Source organism: Topomyia yanbarensis, chromosome 3, assembly GCF_030247195.1.
Source record: "Topomyia yanbarensis strain Yona2022 chromosome 3, ASM3024719v1, whole genome shotgun sequence".
Lineage (NCBI taxonomy): Eukaryota > Metazoa > Arthropoda > Insecta > Diptera > Culicidae > Topomyia > Topomyia yanbarensis.
The window spans coordinates 366,211,992-366,227,694 of NC_080672.1; the positions used below are offsets into that span (position 1 = coordinate 366,211,992).

A 15,703-nucleotide genomic window follows, 5' to 3' on the forward strand; every position below is an offset into this window, starting at 1 on the left:
ATCGCAAAAGACTCGAGCATTTGTATTTTATTGTGCGAATATCTTTAATCCTTGAGCGTTTGTATGTCACGTATGCTAGCGCGTTTATGATTTCGCGTTCCTATAATCGTGCGGTCGCTCGCATATTTCCGTGTACTTTCGAGTGTCGCCGACAAAGTAACAGTAAAAGAGAAACCACAGCTAAATTAGATATTCGTTCGGTGAGGGTTATATGGAATATTTTTTCCCATTCTATGCATGATTGTCACAATATCTATTGTCTTTCTTTAACCTATAATAGTACACAAGTCGTAAATACTATCATAGGTTAGAGAAAGACAATAGATATTTTGACAATAATGTACAGAACGGCAAAAAATAATTGAAATGAAACACGAGAAAGGCAAAATATTATTCCATTATATGGTAATTTAATAGCGTTTGTAATGGGATGAACCCATGAAAACACCATCGCCATATTTTGGTGTATCTATGGGTTATTGAAACCATTTTATGGGGTTTTAATGATTGTAAAATTTGAAATGGACCATATGTATTAGAGTGACAGGAAAAAATGACCCCTATCGGCCCACCCCTGAGTCGATTTCTAGTCCCACCAGGAGTACTTGTTACAAATTTGAGCAAATCGGACAAGTCTAGCTACCGGACCAACGTGTCTGCAGTTTGTATGAGATTTTTCGACAATTTACATGGAGAAAAGCCACTAGCTCACATTTTCGCCGCTAGATGGCACTGTTCGCATCGTATTATCACTGTAAGTGAAAATAAGAAAGATAATTTAATTGTCTACAACTTTTTCGAAGATTGATAATCAATCCGGCTTTGTTAAAAGAAGTTATTAAACTTTTAGCGAAGTGATGTCTAAGTCAGTTTTCCATGGGGCCTAGCAGTGCATGGTTGTGCATCAGTACTCGATTTGCACGAACTAATAATTTTTGTGAAATAACCGTTAGATTTAGCTCAATAGTATGTTCAGAAGAATTGTAGTAAATAATAGGAGTCATGTTTTGGTTAGAAAATTTTAGTTCCACATTGTACCGCATAGAGGGTACCAATACTAACTTTTTAACCGAAAGAGATGGGTCTTCCACAAAGTTGTAGAACAGGCATTTTGCAATAATTCTCCCGAACATCTGGATATTCTATCTCTCTTCTATGAAAAGTTAGTGTTGGCGCCCTCTATGCGGTTACAGGTGGAACTAAAATTTTCCAACCAAAACATAACTCGTATTATGTGGCATAATTCTTCTGAACATACTTTTGAGCTAAACCTAACGGTTATTTCACAAAATTGTATAGTTCGTGGGAATCGAGTACTGATACACAACCTTGCACTGCTAGGCCCCATGGAAAACTGACTCAGACATCACTTCGTTAAAATTTAAAAAATTCTTTTAACAAAGCCGGATTGACTAGCAGTTTTCAACAAAGTTGTAGACAATTAAATTATCTTTCTTATTTTCACTTACAGTGATAATACGATGCATACAGTGCCACCTAGCGGTAAAAATGCGAGTTAGTGGGTTTTCTCCATGTAAATTGTCCAAAAATCTCATACAAACTTCAGGCACGTTGGTCCGGTAGCTAGACTCAAGACAAGAATTCCTGATGGGACTAGGAATCGAATTAGGGGTGGGCCGATTGAGTTTTCAAAAATTCATTATTTTTCTAGGCAGTCTAATATGTATGGTCTTTTTAAGGGGTTGTATGGTGTTTGAGTCCATGCGAATATTGCTGCGGTTACTAGGATTGCCGAACACGTTTTCGACCTATTTTTTCGACAGTTGTCCTACTGAAGCTGTAGAGCTAGGTTCTCGGAAGGGTTCTCCGTCAGAAACACACGCTATAATTGCAGACGAGACAGGCAATGGCGCCCACTAAAACACTACTGCATTAGGCCAATTATAGCGAGCCGTGATTCTGAATGTGATATTCAGGTATGTGCGGGCTATGGGACTTCGCAATCGCGTGTATCATCGCGAAGACTTCAGCATTTGTATGTTAACGTGTTCAATCGCGTGTGCGTTTGTATGTCGTGTGTGCTAACGTGTATATAACTTCTCGTGTATAAATTCTATTTTATAACCGTGTGCCTTTCGCATATTCGCGTGTGTTCTTGGATAATCGCATGCGAACCGTGAATCTAATACTTTAGTTTTGGTGTACGGCTAAAATGCTAAAAGAGAGTGAGATCTTCCATATCACTAGAGTTCCCGGTGATGTCTCCATGAAACGTGTTGTATAGTGGATATGTGCTTTATTTTTTATTGGTCCTACTGAATGTATGGACCCAAGTTATTAGGACAGAGAGTAATGGTTCCGGACGTGACCGATTCATGAGCGCGCGAAAATGGACGTTTGTAGGTTCGCTTTTGAGACAGCGTTTGAAACTTCGTAAGTGCTAAAATATCCTCCTTATTACCGGGGTGGTTTTAAGTTTGCGCGATCGCGAACGTAAGTGTGCGTTGTTAATCGCGAAGAGCTTAAGCGTTCGTATGCTAACGTGTTTGTCACGTGTGCTCGCGTTCATGTGACTTCTCGTGTACAAGACTGGATTTTGTAACCGTGCGTTCTTGGATGGTCACGCGGACCTTCATTCTGATAGTTTTCGGTGTACAATTCACATTCTGACAGGGAGTAAGTTACCCCATATCACTAGAGTTCTCGGTCATGTCGCCATGTAATGTGGTGTCCAGTGGATATGAGAGCTTTCTTTTTTTAATTGATCCAATTAAAGGCATGGACCTAGTCTGCTGATATCAAGGATAGAAACATCCGGAAGTTTCCGATTTATGATCGTGCGACCGCGGAAGTTTTTAGGTTCACGCTTGAGACCGCGTTTGAAATATTATAGGAGCAGAGACATTCACTTTATCACCAGGATGTTATCATGTTTACGAGATCGCGGGTGTATGTACCGTGGATGGTCACGAAAGGGCTCAAACATTTGTATGTTAACTGTTTGTCACGGGTATGTGACTTCGCGTGTATAATTTCGATTTTATAATGATGTAGTGTGTATTCTTGTTTGATCGCGCGCGAACCGTGAGTCTGATGCTTAACTTTTAGTGCATGGTACAGCTGGTAGAAGAGAGTCAGTTTCCCCATATCACTAGAATTCCAGTTCATGTCACCATGTTGTTTAGTGAATATGAGCGTCACTTTTTTGATTGGTTCAACTGAAGACTTAGTCCAGACTGCTAGGACCGAGGTAAGACTTCCGGACGTGACTGTTTCATCATCGCGCGAGTGGTGGGTTAATGTTTGAGACCGCGTTTGGAAGTTTAAAGATGCTACGGGGTTTTTTCATGTAGGCGAAATCGCAGGCGTAAGTATGTATGGATTAGTGCAATTTCATGGTCGCGTTTTTGGCCATGTTTGTGTTATCACGAAGGCCCCGAGCGTTTGTACCTATATGAGTATAGATAACGTATAGTAGAGCTATACTAATAAAAGGAATCATAACATGCTGAATAAAGAAAAAAAAATGTAGAGAGCTTGATTAGATTTTTTCAAGAATGAAAAAACCTATGCTCCCCAAAAAAAGCTACGTAGCATGATATGACCCCCACCCTGTCGACACAAATCGTCAAAAAACTACCCCTCCACCATATAATACTACGGCACGGGAAAATAGTTCAGCGGCGCGCCGCCGGTCTACCGTTCGGCGTCGACGTATGATAGAAATTACAGGCGGCGGTCTAGGAGCATACGAGAACTTCAACTTTCTGGATGCTGCAATAACCAAAGCGGGAGATATAACAAATGTGTCCAAATCTACTGCACCCAGTAGAACAGAACATTTGAAGCTGTCTGCTTGGGAGAGTTTATTTGGCTGTTCAATAAGATAAATTTTAGCACACACTACTGTTTGGAACATCCAAACGTTTCGACCGTTGGTTACGGTCTTCTTCATGGGTCAATCGAGTAAATTTCTGAAAAATGTCGCCAGTGTATCATCGGTGTTTTTTTGTTTTTAGTAGAAGTTGTCTCTAAACTGGTATTAGTTCTCCTTCATGCAAAACCGTGATAGATTCCGATAACACCGAAACTCAGCTGTTGCTCTTCCTTTATTGAAGACTCCACACATCAAACAGATTTATGGATTTCTTCACAGAAGCGCTAAGAAATACGATGACACCATTTATTTTTCTCGTGAGACGGAAGGTGTCTGGATAAGCCCACTAAGGCAGAGATATGTTCCAGAAGTACGGGCGCTTAACCTGCGTCTTCACTAGTACTAAACCTGTGATGCAACGAGCTACTGTGGGCTATTATAACAGCAACAGCTACTTTAAAAGTGCCTCGTAATGGTACACATCACTGTCGTACCACCAGCCGAAAACGGGTTGTAATTACTATCCGCATGGGTCTTCATGAAAAATGCACAACGCGACTTATAGGAAAGAGCGATGGTCAAAATAGTTTGAGGCTAGTCGTGACCGCATATAAACTCAGTTTTGATAATCAGATATTCAAATAATTTTCGAATAGCGCAGTTAGTTATAGTTAATGATCAATTTAAATACCCAAACATGTTCAGAATAAACTACCACGGCTACCGACGCAACACATTTTGACACTGTTCAATGAAATTAGTCTACCCCTCGACCCGACACACAGATGACGATCTCGAAATGTGGATTAATTTCCTCACCATCTCCGGGCGTCTTGCGGTTCGCCGGGGAGTCGCAATCCGACGGCGGGAAACGTGTTGAAGCTGAAGATTAGCAGATGTTTCCCTTCCTGTCACAAATTTCTCCCGCACGTTTGAAGTCTGATTATGCTAGGGGACTAAATATAAGAACCTCGGTCGTCACCGGTAAATGTCATGCCAGCTTCAACCACCGTGGTGTGTAACTGGGCGGGAATAGGGGGTAGCAGTAAAATTGTAGGACAAACTAGTAAAAGAACAAATAAGAGAAGGTTGTTTTTGCGGTCGCTTCCAAAGGTAGGCCAATGTTTGCTGGTGCTGCTGCCGAAGTCAACATCAAGTGTTAGTATGATTTGTCCACTGGAGCGTACCTAGAGTACGAGTCCAATTTTCGGACCGGTAAGTGGATGGTTAAATGAATTATAAAAGAAAACTCTGCTGATTCATTTACTAACCATGTGAAAAAAGAATAATTGTGGTTGCGTTCTTAAAAGTGGATGCTTGTCTTAGCTTATTTATGTATCTAAAATGAAACACTGGTTCTCCACCAGATAGTCATAACATTACGGGATAAAATTAAAAGTCTTTGAATGGATTCGCGTGAAATTATGCGTGCATAGGCAAATATCTTCCCGAGTTGAAAATGTTCCTACGGGATCTGATTGATACAGGTAATATGTTCGACTATTTTTTGGATTTATATTTTCTTACATGTAAACGTAGTTCATGCTACATTTGTATAGAATGGTTCATTCACCTCTAACCACAAACACAACACTATCAAAGATTCACAATTAATTTGAAGTTTAAGCATAATCTATTTGGGCAGAATTCACAGATAAATTAGCTAAGGAGCCTGCGTTTTACTAGTGCTCACCAGTTTAACAGAATTCCTTCTTGCGAGACATCACGTTTTATTAGGATTTCGCTCAGGAATACACAGGAATCAGCGCCAATCCGGCGCTAGCTTAGTCCTGGCACTAAGTTAGTGTTGGATACCGACGAGACGAAGTCGAAACGCAAATTTCATAACTACTTATAGCTTTTTTGCCCTCGCTTCACACGTAAAAGTAAACCATCGAAAAATATATTTTGGTATGAAAAATAACAGAACAAAAATTGTGGACCTTGGTTTGGTATAAATTGAGACAGTCCCTCATCCATTTTGGTCCAAACTGACGTTTGCATGCTGATCTAGTTCAATGTTATTTTTTAACATCCCAAGTACCATCCGGTGACCACAACAATTGACACGAAACCCGTCGTCTACGAGGAAACATTTGTCAGAGTATCAGTTTACTATTCAACCGAACTATCGAAGACTCTTTTGGCCCCATTGCTCGACACATACCCAGTTCTGAACCGGTTTTTATTCGCATTGATGCTGTATGTAGGTTTATTCAAACCTGTTATATGAAGGCTCACTGTCTAAAGGAATGTTTGCTTTCTTTTGCTCTTCTCTTTCTTTCTCTCTCTCTCTCTCTTTCTCGCTGTCAATTGTCCACATTTTATTGGAAAACTATTTTCTCGCTTTCGTTTCGCCCCACAACCCTCATTCTTCGTCTACAGCTAGTGCTAGATAAGAGCCGGTAGCCGGTGCGCTTGTACTGCAAAAGTCCACACCCCCATTGTTTGCCATCAAGCAGGACGAGTTTTGGAAACTGGTTCATACATATCGATGTGGTCTCGTCCGTGTGGAGGGGGGGGTCCCCACTAGAACGGTCACGTCTTTGGCTTTGGTGCCGTTATGGATCAGTGTGGAAGTTTGTGGTTTTTCTACTGCGAGTATTTGCAGAGTCAATTCGGTTGACATCTCAATAAGAATGGTTGATTTATTACCTTAACAGGGGGTTTGGTAAAGTCGAAACATTGCCGATTAAGTAGGTTTATGTGAAGTTTATGGTTTTTGATAGATGCTCAGGTGACCTGTGTGCCACTTTCACCAATCAGCATTTCTTGTTTTTGTTTGCGACTTATTTCAACTATCTTAGACGAGTAAAAGTATTACTCGGTTGGTGCTAATTTGATCAGAAAAATATTTACTACAATCACAGCTACATTTTAAATTATTATAAAAAAACGGGCATCAAAACCTAAAACGTCAGTTGGTTCAGTCTTCTATTCTACATTTCTGGTTAGTTTCGAATAAATTCGTTAGACAAATTTTTCGAAACAAGCCTTTTTATTGACTGAATAGAAAAACAAACGGATTGAAATCAACGACAATCAATTAAAATTAATACATCATCACTTACTAAAATATTTCATTAAAACGAAGAGGTCAGTTTGGTCCTGAATGTATGTTCAAGGAAACTGTTTAAAAAGTTTTGAGTTACGCCCTTTTAAAATTATAATTATTAAACAAAACATCGCAATCAGGACTGTAGAGAGAAATTATGGGCCCAGGGGGTCCAGCATAAGGGCCAAGTATACTGAATATAAACTTTTGTGCCAGAACCATAGGAAAATACACTGAATGCTGTTAATTTAAATGATTTTTTAATTTTATTTCTGTTTTCTATAATTTGTCGTCGGTTGCTGTCCGCGCTGAGTGTCTATCACCGACGCCAAAGAGGTGTTTCCACAACCAGATATCGAGTCAGCAACACATGGACCGGGATCAACGGCTCTACTTCCCTTGTGAAGGAAGTCGTGACACAGAGTTCTCACAGACCTCGGCTGGGACCGAACGCAGACCTACTGAGCTAAGTGGCCGTCACGTTTACCACTCATCTACCAGTACAGTCTATGATCAAAATTTGGTCAAACAAGAATGCATGTATTCAATATTGTATTAAAAAAGCTTTTTTGTTCATAAGTTCAATTAGTATAAAACACAGAAAAATATTCAGTTAAGCCTTCGGTTAAACGTCTTTTAACTACTGCCATCAAATTATGTACAGCCACCTCGTCCACTTTGTTCGCGGCAGCCAGTTTACTTAAACAGTCATGGGTCTTCTTCAGGTTCTGCTTGATGATGGTATAATAGTCCTCGATTGGGCTAAGCCCTTGTGTGTATGGACAGTTCTTGTCCTTTTTCATGCACTCTTTCACGTAATTTTTTTGGTTGAAGCTCTCTGTTGCAATAAAAATGTCACTTTTCAAATCACAGGTACAGAAAGCCTGCCGAATCAGATATTTCTGTGTGAGCTTGGACAGCTTCAACTGCTTGAAAATATCGACTACTTTTCCCTTCCGGTTTGCATTACGCTGGTGGCAATTAATTTGGCTACTTTTAAAGATTTCGACTACTCGACGTGCAAGTAGTTCGGATTCAGGCGATACGTGAGAAGAATCCCGCTGTGTTGCTTCTCTTGCTTGGACAACACTTTTATAACCGAAGAGCAAATGTCAAAATTAAAAAACATGCATCTTTCTGCGCGCAGGCTAACTAGAGTTTTTCAGATTTTTTTTAATATCGTGCAAACAAATGCGTCAAGCTTAAGTCGACCAAATTTTGATCGTAAAACCTTTTAAATATCCCTACGAAATTTTTAGTGATTTTGAAAGGAGTCGATTTACCAATATTTAATATTTATCCAAGTGTCGGTATTGCATGGATTCGTTCGGATCTTTATCTGGTACATTTTCGGACATGTCGATACGCTGCAATATTTCCGGCCTCTGAAAATACAGCATCTCATTTGCACGAAAATGTAGCTGACTTTGTTCGTTTTCGGGGAAAAATGATTTTAGCGAGTCCCTTATTCATATATTTGGTACAGCATTATTAAAAAAAGTCGCAATTACAACCTTGTACAAATTACAGTTGCAAAATAAACATGCAATAAATAAAAAAGGAGCAAAAAGAACTTTCAATGGAGGTAGAATTTAAAGAGAAGAAAACAAAAAATAAATAAATAAGGAACAAGCGAGAAAAAAATAAGTAATTAAAATTGAACAAAACGAGAAAGCTGAAAAGTGGCATTTACAATAATAGAAATAGATTAATAACATGCAAATAATCAAAAACTTACCGATATCCAAAATAAAACAAAATCCAAAGCGTAGAAAAGACCGAAAAAGAACCAATGGAAAAGTTGAAATTTGAAAGTTTGTAAAAAACTTGAATAAATAACAACATAAAACAGCTTGAATATATGAAACAATCAAATTAGACGAATCAAATAAAAAGAAAATTAGACTAAAATTGAAGAAATAGAAAAATATTGCAATATGGTCAAAATAATGCTAAACAGGTAAGCGACAAAATGTAAAATGAAATATCGTCGGTATGGAAAACAGGAAAAAACGACAAAAAGAAGAAAAATGAACATAAAAAAATTAAAACAAAGCTACAAAAAAGTACACAAATAAAGAAATGAACATAATGGATCCACTGAGTTAGATGTAGAAATAACAAAAATACAAAATGATAAAAATATAAAAAAATGTATCAAAATAAAAAACTGAGAGAAAGAAAACAGAAAAACGGGGAAAATGTTGTAAATATATTTTAAAATAGAATAAATGATGAAGAACCATGGCATAAACAAATATTGTTTCGTAAAATAAAAAAAGCCGTCAAATTATTTTTTGTAAATGATCTAATTTGGAACTGAATGAGAGCAATGGAATAATAGAAGTAGAAATAAATGGAAATAATTGGACAGAATAGTTTAAAGGAAAAAAAATATAATAAAAAACAGGAACAAGTGGAAAGAGCTCGAAAAAAGACAAAACTGAAATCATACAAAACATGTAAACTCAAAATGGTTTAAATAGATGAAAATGGAAATGTTAGACGAAATGGGAAACATAGGAATATTACAATAAAGAAAAATAAGAGAATACTAAAAAATAAATGGGTTAAATAATAAATAAATTCATATAAAGTAAAACTTAAAATTAGATGAAATGGAAAACAGAAAACATGAACAAAGCACAAAAAGATCGAAATAAACTAATGGTCAACATGTTCAAATGATAAAATGAACAAAATGGAAAACACAAAATTCAAAATTGTTCAAATGAGCAAAAAAGAAAAGTACTACAGGTAATGGGACACAACAATAAAGAAAAATTGAAGAATATTGAAAAAAATCCATACAAAAAATAGGAAAAAAAATGTGACTTAAATCAATGAATTTAATAAGATCAATTGAACAACCGTATGAAAAAGAACCAATAAAACGATAGATAAAAAACAAAAATTAAAAAACATTAAAAGATGAAATATTAAAAAATGGACGAATTAAAAAAAAACAAAATTTTAGAAAGGAAAACATGAAGCAAAATATATAAAACAAAATGTAAAACAAGTATACACGAACGGCTAAAAAACCAGGATGAAAGGGGAAAAGAAATAACAAAAAATGCAGAAAATTCAAACATGAAACAATAGACCAAGAGAAGAAATTGGAATAAATAGAAACTCTTTATTTTTTGAAAAATATAAAATTTCTCCGACGAAATACCAAAAATATGGAAAAAAATTCAGACTTAGAAAGTTAGCTAAAGATGAAAAAACTATCGGGTTCTTGTATTTAAATATTTTTTTAACCGTTATGTGTCCGGCGCGGTACCCGGGTACTTTTTAGGTTTCAACTTATGAAATTCTCATGTTTTATCTATAGCTGGAAATTGAAACTTTGTGACATCTTATAACTTCACTAAGTCAAACATTTGGGTTAATAATATTGGGGCGGAGTGAGGAGGGGCTCCTGAATGGTACCCACAAAACTGAAATACCAACAACTAATGTAATTACCAACCGATGGGAACTCATTCACTTTTAGCCTTGGTAAAAATGAATTGGGTTACATCATTCGGTTCCCGGGAATCCGGATTTCCGTAAACATGTTCCAGTACTGGGATACTATTTGTGAATTTCAATGGAATACTAGCAATATGGGTATCAAAACTCTTAGAATTGCATCAGTAGGCTATATCTCGTGGTTTTGAAACCAGGTCATTTGACTCCGGAACAGACATTCCGGAACAGGTTCCCCTGGGGCCGTGAGTGGTTATTCAATTCCTGGTAGTACAGGAACATTACTCCGGAAAATCCGAATTACCCAGAACCAGATCCATTCAACCGGTTCAAATTTACAGAATCAAAAAGAGGACGACATCTAAAAGTGTCCAAATCGGTTAAAGGAAACCATAGTTATGTGCATTTCAATTTGTGGGTACCGGGTACCTGGTACGTGGGCCTGTTAAAGGTGTTTTTTTGTTGGACACATAACGGTTAAGTGAACACGAGAAATTACTATGAATCGTTTTATACGTGAATTTTCATATTCTTTCTTAATTAGTAATGGAATTTACGTGTCGACTTCGTCTCATCAGAATACTGTCGAATTCCGTGACAGTCCTAAGCTAAGCTAATTGTCGCTAGCTCTGAAAATCTTATTTTTGTTTCTGAGCAAATCTTTAGTCCTGCATGATGTCCCGCAAGAAAAAAATTCTGATTAAGCTGATAAGAATTAATGTAGTAAAAATTTGGTTTGGTTTAGCAAGCCAATGCAATATGCTATATTCCATGTCCCTGTCACTAAGTTAGTGTCGGATTCTGTTGAGACGAAGACATTGAATGGACTTTTGAAGTGGCCTAGTATAGGTTGACTAGTCCAGTCAAATGCAATACAAAACCACGTTTGACCAGTTACTATACCCACTAAATCTTGGTTTCTGGGACCTTCAGCACCAAAAATTTAGCTACATTATCATTTTTCAGCCGTTTTCGATTTTTTAACAGTTCTGGAAAGAAAAAAATAGACCTTTCCAACATTATGCATTTATGTTGGAAAGGTCTATTTTTTCTTTCCAGAACTGTTAAAAAATCGAAAACAGCTGAAAAATGATAATGTAGTTAAATTAAGAACAATTAAGCAATTTTATCACAACAATTGCCATTTTTTGAGAATTTCCTATGAAAAATTGGCAAGCGGTTAAACATTTTTTCGAAGGCATGTCTTTGTTCTAATGATAATTCGCAAGAACATTTAATTCCGCCTCCAACGACATTTTAATCATCAAAATCAGTCGAAAATGGCGTAATATTTTTGTTTTGAAATTTGGAATTTTTTTCCATGACTCTTAAGAGCATTGCTACTATGATGCAATGCTGATTGCACCACAGCGGTTATATCGAAAATGCATTTTTCACCTCAAGCTTGGGACGTAAGTAACAATGAGAGATTATCTTCGGGGTCTTTCTCTTCTGTTCATTACTCGGTCGTTCCAAGTTTTACTACTCAACTCTTCGTAAAATATAGTAGTAGAAACAGTCGACTTCCGATGTGTTCTGGAAAATTGATTCAAACGATATAGTGACGTTGTAATAAGCGAAAAAGAAAGTTAACAACGAAAAGCTCTCAATGTTACTTGCGTCCTAATCAAAATTTTCTCCAGGAAAAATGGGATATTTTTTCTGTCGACTATCCTGGGCACACTGGTATCCGCTTCTTGTGTTAATTTTCTTTTAAGGTGGAGATCAACGGTCAAGGTTACCCTCTGTCGCTTGCTGATCACTCCGTCTGCCTTTTCTCTCTCTCTCTCTCTTGCTTGTGTTGTGTCCATGTCGTCGCCGCAAGAGCTTTGATTTTCACTGTTAGATGTTTGGTCTTTTTCGAGTGACTCTGGCATAACCGTTTTCTTTGTTTTTTTTTCTTCCCTAGGTATGTTAATATTGGATTGGGGATATCGTGGAATATTGTTTGTCGGGCATTTATTTTTTGGCCTGTCTGTGGTGTATCAGCAGATGTCGACGGCTGTTTGATAGTGTTGGTCGGAAATCAATCTTAGTTGTTTTGGTGCATGGCTAACGGTAGTGTGCTGTCTAGTTACAGAAAATCATCGTTTCTGTGGGCCTTCCAAGGCCCGATTTAAAAAATTGTATTCAAGCTACTGACAACGAGCTGATCCGACCGGTAAAACAGAATATGAACTGAATAATGTACAGTTTTTTTAATAGTTTAAATTTGCTTTATTGCCTTTTTTTTTATAGGTACATTTACAAGTGATGCAGTTTTTATTTTCTCTTCAACTTTGGTAGTTCTTGAGTATTTTGTTTGGTTTTGCTTATAATGCTTAGAATTAGACGGAATTTGTTTGTTTTCTGAATAATTTACATTCTTTATATATAAGCCAACGAACGTAGGTATGATACGGGGCGTGGCTAACACCGCTGTAACATGTGTCTCATGCCAGTGGAATAGCACGGACCAATCATGGCGCAGATAATTACAATTTTCACAAAATACATTATTTTCGTTATTTACAAAACTCGTACATTTTACGGAATTAAATACAATATACGTGCACATATTTCCGATGAGATAGTGCAAAAATATAGTGATTTCGTTCAGTACAATGAAAATTGTTTAGATTTCAAAACTGGGGAAATACCTCAGTAGAAGCTTATGAAACGGGACCCCCGTATTGAAACGTTAGAAGTATTCTAGTTCAAAATTGTAGGTTAGTCCCTTTTGGACGCCAGTCATTCATATTCCAATACAATACAAAAACTTCTATGATAACAATGAGATCATCATAAAAAAATTAATATGTGCGAAATTAAAAGCGACCGGGAAAAAACGAAAATCCCAAATGAACCTATTTCCAAACATACCCAATCTTTTATATACACAGTTACTCAAACCGTATTGTGGAATGTTTACTCCTCGATTGTAATATAACCCAAATTAAAAAAGCCTTTCGTTTGCATCTTTCCGGATCCTGGATCCCACCATCAACGAATGGGTGCAAACATCTGCACCGAAAGTGGGATATTTCCCGCTTGTGCAACTATCATGCCTCACAGCAGTAGAATACATATGTAGCAGAACAGAACCAGGTCAAATAGCGAATCTTGCTTGTCGATTTTTGACTATTGAGCCATTTACAAGACGGCTACCAGTTGAGATTAGTTCAATTATTGAAATAACCTCTAAGGAGCCAACTAAAAATATGTGTATACCCAAAAAATTTTAATTCGTTATACATATGATGAAACTGACTTCTTTTTTAATAACCCGATTTCTCCTTAACAGTCGCTGAAGGACTAGACACCACCGGATCAACTTTTTTCTCGTTCGAATCACAAGACACTTCCTGCAGTAGATGTATGGTAGACGTTTTCGTCGAGAGTTTCGACGCAAAGCTTTGAACACTTTGGCCAGCAATCTCTTTTATGGTCGTGATTACATCACTACCCGACACTTTCAGCTTAGACTGAATAAGCAGGATGTCCCGAGAATTCTTCGTCGATGACCGAGCACTTGCGAGGGCACTGAACTCGTCCGTGTTCAGTGCCCTTAGCTTGGCCACATCCATGAACCAGTCACTGATTAAAGCCTCCTCCACCGTCCATCGTATGATGGGGTTCGGCTCCAGCAAATTTCCTACCAAGGACTTGACCTGGGTGGATAGCTTACTGCGAACTCTGGATCGAAACTGCCACTTTCGTGCCATTTGCTGCTCGAACACAATTTTAGTTTTCCCTTTAAAAGGCATCGATTTGTTCAGTATTACATACAGCAGCACACCGTAGGCCCACATATCGGAAGCCCTCGCATCGTACGGTTGTCCCTTCAGTATTTCCGGTGCAGCATAATCGAACGAGCCACAATACGTACTGCTCAAACTGACCATTCCTTCCTTCATCACATGTCGCGCGAACCCGAAATCACTTAGCTTAACATTGAAGTTCGTTGTTATGAGAATGTTTTCACACTTCAAATCACGATGTGCTATTCCCGCCTCGTGCAGGTACTGCAGTGCCAACGCTATCTGTCGGGCCCAGATACGGGACTGGTTCTCACCGATTGGACCATGAGCCAGAACAAACGTCAGCAGATCGCCCAGTTCGGCGTAACGCATAAAAATGAAAATCTTGGAGTGGCATTTCACAATCGCCTGAATCCGAATAATGTGAGGATGGTGCACTCTCAACAGAACGGCCAGTTCTCGCGGTAGGAATTTCCGCTTGAACTTGGCACTGCAAAGCATCGTATCGATCAGTTTGCATGCTAACTTCTCCACCGTGTTGGACTCTTTGCTGGTGTACTCCGTTAGGTAGACCTGGGGCCGGGAGATGATCATGAGTCGAGCCGCCGATGATTTAAAGGAAAACAAACCTTTGAAAAAGTACCCTCTCCGAGACGGGCGACAAAGCGGTAACCTAGTGTTTTGATGTGTTCTTGTGCGGTTTTTCTCCCCGCAACTGATTCTATTTTTGAGCACATAATTTAGAACACATTTTCAAAATATTGGTAAATTTGGTAGACTATTAATTTAACGTTCGAAAATGTCAACATAAATTTTGTACAATATGTCTTAATAATAATTTTGCGTAGCATTCTTTGATTTGTGATGTTCTCAACGGAGAATCGCTTCCGGTAAACCCGGCATCGCATATCAACAAGTTTCACAGCAATGATCTGAACCACGAATAAGATTTTATTTGACAAAACCCAACAAATTCGTTTGACGGCTTCCCTCTTCAAAACTCCCGGAATCCTTTCAAAAAAAATTTAAGTAGTATCCGTCAATAGAAGTGGCAGAACACGACTCCAATTAGCGACAGCCAGCACAAATGCACCCGAACAAAAGATTCATCATTTGGATTGAGCTCAGAAATACACCTTTTTTTTACGATTCCTTCCTGGTTCCAAGTAGCAGCACTATAGCGATACCGTCAATGGGATATTTTTCTTTATCCTCATCTCCCGAATTCATTCACGGTGACGAACGAAAACTGTCACATCCGGATTTGCAGTCTGATGAGCAACCCTTCCCCGATAGGACGGTCGGTCGTTCGGTCGGGTTGTGTCAAACCACCAGCTCGGTGTAGATACTCTCAACACTGGCAGTGAGACAGGCGTCGTGAATGAGCTGTTATTTCGAATGCATACAATAAAAGTCCAGCCGAAGCAAATAATACCCTCCCGAAGCCAAAGGAGAAGAAAGGGAATGTATAAATACTGAATTGAAGTAGCCAGCGACGTCGTCGAGTTATTTCATTCATCGTTGGCGGCTGCAGAACTCTCGTTCGGATCCCATTGATGTTTCGTGCTGTACTGCGCCGCATAAGTGCACTCTCGA

General features: G+C 38.2%; 2 protein-coding genes across 6 annotated transcripts in view; both read right to left on the reverse strand.

Moving 5' to 3' along the window:
• Window positions 1-15,703, reverse strand: part of LOC131688459 (neurabin-1) — a 277,301-nt gene that overhangs the window by 196,502 nt on the left and 65,096 nt on the right. The window lies entirely within an intron of this gene.
• LOC131688226 (testis-specific serine/threonine-protein kinase 3-like) lies at window positions 13,625-14,898 on the reverse strand. Its single transcript, XM_058972398.1, has 2 exons — window positions 14,737-14,898; window positions 13,625-14,680 (listed from the first exon to the last, which is right to left on the reverse strand). The coding sequence occupies exons 1-2, from the start codon at window positions 14,842-14,844 to the stop codon at window positions 13,625-13,627; spliced, it is 1,164 nt and encodes a 387-aa protein (XP_058828381.1). The 5' UTR covers window positions 14,845-14,898.

Coding starts and splice junctions, on each gene's coding strand:
- LOC131688226 (XM_058972398.1), bottom strand. CDS start 14,844: ATGTGCTCAAAAATAGAATCAGTTGCGGGGAGAAAAACCGCACAAGAA. Junction 14,681..14,736: donor GAGAGGGTACTTTTTCAAAG/GTTTGTTTTCCT, acceptor TCCCGGCCCCAG/GTCTACCTAACGGAGTACAC.